A 4,280-nucleotide genomic window follows, 5' to 3' on the forward strand; every position below is an offset into this window, starting at 1 on the left:
CGCTTTGAACGGAAGAAAGGGGGCGTAGGACAGATGAAAAATGGAGCAGTTACAGGTTCGATCTCCCAAATGGAAACGCGATTACGCCTCTCACCAGCAGTCGACTCATCCCAGCCGACCTGCTCATAGAATATTAAGTGAGCATCTGACATATATATCTATTATAACCAGGCGCAGCATTTTTCAAATGAAACGGGGACTTCTTTGGCAAAGGGAGTGCACTTGAACCATCTTACCTGTAAGTTGCGCCACTGGGAATTCTTCCATCGGACTGGATCCAGGTCACTTATTCCAGTTATTGTACCCATATATCTGCAGAATGTCGGGATCATACAAATATTCAACAACGTACTATCTCTGGAGTCTTATTTTATGCTGAACATAGTATAGAGTTCATCAAGTGAGCTATGGAAGTCATATTTAACAATGCCACATAGCATGATGTTTCATAAGCTAGAAATTCTAATTAAGTTAAATTTTCTGTGTTTTTTGCAGGACAGACAGTAGACTGTATGAGCATAAAAAGGTCATCATTACCTTCTTGTCCCTGATTCTTCCGTCTCAAACATCATGCGGAAGCGCATGCCAAGAGATATTTGGTTACTGCAAACGGCTTTATAGTACTTGGCTAAAGGGATGACAAACTCCGATGGACTTGCCCTGCTCAATATTCAGAATTAAATTAGAACGCTAGGAAAGAAACCTCGGGATAGGCAAAAGATGCTACATGCCCATACATCAACCAACTTCAACAATAGCATGATATGAAATATCAGCCAATAACCTTGGATTGTAAAAGACGGTGAAAGGGCTATTATTTGCAGCAGCATGGGCAGCTGCAGCTAGGATCCCGATATGCATGCTATCACTTGATAAAACAGATGATGACAAATTAGGTGGTTGTCTGTTGGCTCGTCTTATGCCCAAGAGAAGCTGCTGCTTTTCGTCTCTGTTGGCATAGGTGAAATGTTGATAATTATTTGTCACTTTCTGTCATTTTAGAATTTTGGATAAAATTCAAGAAAAGAAGTCTTTCAGTAACTTGCTTCTTTACCTGATAAATAAGACCGAGTCACCAGCAACCAGCCTCTTTCCGCTAACAAAAAGGCTCCATCCAGTTGTAAGCAAGTGACGCTTTGGTTGTCCTAAGTTAAAACCACCAATTCGGAGAATTAATATACTGAAATGCTTGACTACGGAGGTGAACCTTAATCTGTAGTTTTTAAAGAATGAAAACACCAGGAGGACTTACCCCGGTAAATATGGCGAAACGTCCACACATTATCATGCAAATCCCTGGCCACGAGCTCTTGTGCAGGCGGTTGCATTGTGAAGTCCTAGAACGGGATGAGCAATCTCAAACATAAGATACTTCAAAAATTATTAAGGAATATAAAGGAGATAACAACTCTTCTTACTAACCAGAGGAGGGAAAATCTTTTCTGCAGCACGACGAGGCACAGAGAAACCCCCATGAGTGCTTGTATCACTTGCGGTCAAGGTTTTACAGAAAAACTCCGTCTGGGGTTTATTCGCTTTCATCGATAGATCTGATCTCAATAGAGCCTCCTTGTCAAACTGCAGATCAAATGGACACAGAGTAGGTTAAAATGCCGTGTTTTCTATCATTTCACGACCACTTGTCGCCTCCATACGACACAACATTTATCGAAATATTTCTCAGCCAAGGCAGAAACCTACCGAAGGCACTGGTTGCAGCGTCATCTGGGCATATACTTCATCTGTTTCAAGATCAGCCTAATAGACACCAAAAATTGATAAAAGTTATTACTGATACCAAAAACAAGAAAATGAGAAATGAAATTGTAATGCTCGGAAGGAAGCGTTAGTTGAACCAAGCATACATGCAGAGTGACATTGTGAAGGAGGCATAGCAGTTTTGCTGGAAGATTTGGATAGTTTGGGATTTGTGCGTCGACATCCTTTTTCATGGATGCAGCAACCTGAAAATTCAAAGCTTGAACGCATCAGCAGAAGAAATAGCAGTTTACATCAAGAATTAGCTTACGTGCACAAGAACTACATATTTACAGGTGAAACTTAGCTTATGATAAGATTATGCAGTCTTGTCCACAAACGCAAGTCTAAGAGTTTTAACATTTAGAGTATACTTTAGCAGGACAACAGTAACAACTAAAACAGGAAAAAAAATTATCAGTAAATCGTGACTCCGTTAATATATTTAACCTATTGTATCCAATTAACAGATCAGATTTGCATGCGGAGGGCGAACGATGATAAACCAAATTAATCAACAACTCCATGTTACGTCCAACTAATGTCATCAGTCATCCTAAGCTTAAGAGGCACTTTCCTCATTGGATACGCACACTATTAAAGATTAACCAAACCAAATTTACGGTTGTGTCGTATGGAGGTAAAAATTGTAATGCCATCGGTAAATATACGATAGCTAACGTGATACGGGATGACCAGAAAATTTTATATGACCCGAGTGTGAAAATATCATCTACACAACATAATATCAGTGTAACATAGGTCCCACTGCTAATACAATCTAATTCACATTGTTTGGTATTACAAGGATTTTCCTCAACCCCCCCCCCCCCCCGCCCCTTCGGAAAAAAAAAATAAAAGAAAAAAGGAAAAGTCCTCATCCGTCGGCATAACGGCGCACGTTAGCATGGATCACAGAGTATTGATTGTCTCTTTTACTCTTGTCTTTTTTAAGCTCCCCAACTCCCTTTCACTACCTTTTAACCTTAGACGTTAGCCCATTTCTGCAAACTAACCCCACTCACATCTCATACTCCAATTAATTATTCTACCCACCACCAGCTCACAATAGCAAGGATTGCTCCACGAATATATAAAAAAAATAAGGGTTCAAATCATAATGACAATTACGGAATCCCTGCATGTGACCAGATTATGCTGCTGCAAGTCAGCCACTGACAGAAAGGGGGGTGAACGTCAAGCAAATGAAACCATAGCTGCGCAAGTTAGCAGCTTTCACCACAGCCCATGGGAGATGGATCCGAGCAGCAGTAAAGAGGAAATAACCTGTTCACTGTGGCCTTGAGGAAAGTAGACGACGTGGGTCCCCGCCGCCGGCAGGTTTACCAGTGGACCGGCGCACGCTTGCCATAGCTCACCATTTATGCTCTTCTTTACACCTGCCATTTCCCATTCATTTCACACGTGTCGGAAATTTCTTTCTTGTTCCCATATAGATATAAACAGAAATCAAATCAAAATCCCAGAAAAATGTTTTAGTAAGAATCTTGGTTGAGAACTAGAAAACCCAGAAATAAAAGGAAAAATCTTGGATTAATTGTTTTCAGTGGCGATTTTTCCAAATGTAGAATCTTTTCCGACATATTAGGCTAAAAAGTAGTGAAAGAGAACGACCTTCAGCGGCGGAGGCGTTTCCCGGCAGAGTTCCGGTGCCGGAGGTTGGCGTCTTCATTTTGTCTTGTTTATCTCCCCCTCTAGGAAGTCTAGTTTTTGGAGCTGAAATAAACGGCAGGAGTTCGTCACCGGAGTATCATCTCGCCGGAGAATAATCAGGCGAAGAATGGCTGGGAATCAATACAAAAAATCAAGACAAAATAATATTGTGAGACTCTTGGAAGTGGATTGAACAGATGACGACCTTTCTTGTTCCTCTTTTTCCTCAGCTAGCTAAAGAGAAGAGTTTTTGAAAAAGTGAAAATGGAGAAAGGCAAAGTCTTTTTAGCTAGTGGGCAAAAGAGGAAAAGGGTGGGATGAGCTTTACAGGGCAGTTGGCCGGCGCCGGAGAGAATATTTTCCGGCGAGGTAGAGAGAGAAAGTGGGTTTTGGTATTGGGGAAAGGGGGGAGACAAGAGGAGCTTTGGAAAAGGAAGGGATGTTGAGTATAGCAGAGACCAAATGCTGCAGTTTCACTTTTAATTGCCCCCTTAGCCACACTACACCTCCCAGACACACACACACACTCTCTCTATCTCTTCTCTCTCTCTTCTCTATATATATACACACATATACATACATATACTGCTTTCTTTCTCTTCTTGTAAATATTGTTCTTCTCAAAGCCCTTTTGCAGGCACCGCTTTCAACCTCGTCTTACTCTCTCTCTCTCTCTCTCTCCTCAGAGTTCACACCTTTCCTTTTATTTTACTGCCACTGAGCTATTAATAATGAGAGCTCCTTAATTTATGCATCTTTCTCTCTCTTTCTTTCTTGCTTTTCTTTGCCTTGTTTTCTCTCTCTACATGAAAAACTATTTCCACTCTCTCTTTCTCTCTTTCTCTCTC

The 4,280-nt window shown here is 41.1% G+C and overlaps 1 protein-coding gene across 1 annotated transcript in view; it reads right to left on the reverse strand.

Moving 5' to 3' along the window:
• The window catches only part of LOC105161627 (auxin response factor 19-like), a 7,632-nt gene extending 3,402 nt beyond the window's left edge, over nt 1-4,230 (reverse strand). Inside the window, 11 exon segments of the mRNA XM_011079364.2 lie at nt 1-119; nt 237-312; nt 538-660; nt 785-949; nt 1,055-1,145; nt 1,253-1,337; nt 1,423-1,578; nt 1,702-1,758; nt 1,866-1,964; nt 3,046-3,158; nt 3,394-4,230. The exon segment at nt 1-119 is cut by the window's left edge and continues 17 nt beyond it. Of these exon segments, the coding sequence (XP_011077666.1) occupies nt 1-119; nt 237-312; nt 538-660; nt 785-949; nt 1,055-1,145; nt 1,253-1,337; nt 1,423-1,578; nt 1,702-1,758; nt 1,866-1,964; nt 3,046-3,158; nt 3,394-3,451 (1,142 nt within the window). The 5' untranslated portion in view covers nt 3,452-4,230.

The sequence above is a fragment of the Sesamum indicum genome, linkage group LG5 (assembly GCF_000512975.1).
Source record: "Sesamum indicum cultivar Zhongzhi No. 13 linkage group LG5, S_indicum_v1.0, whole genome shotgun sequence".
Classification (NCBI taxonomy): domain Eukaryota; kingdom Viridiplantae; phylum Streptophyta; class Magnoliopsida; order Lamiales; family Pedaliaceae; genus Sesamum; species Sesamum indicum.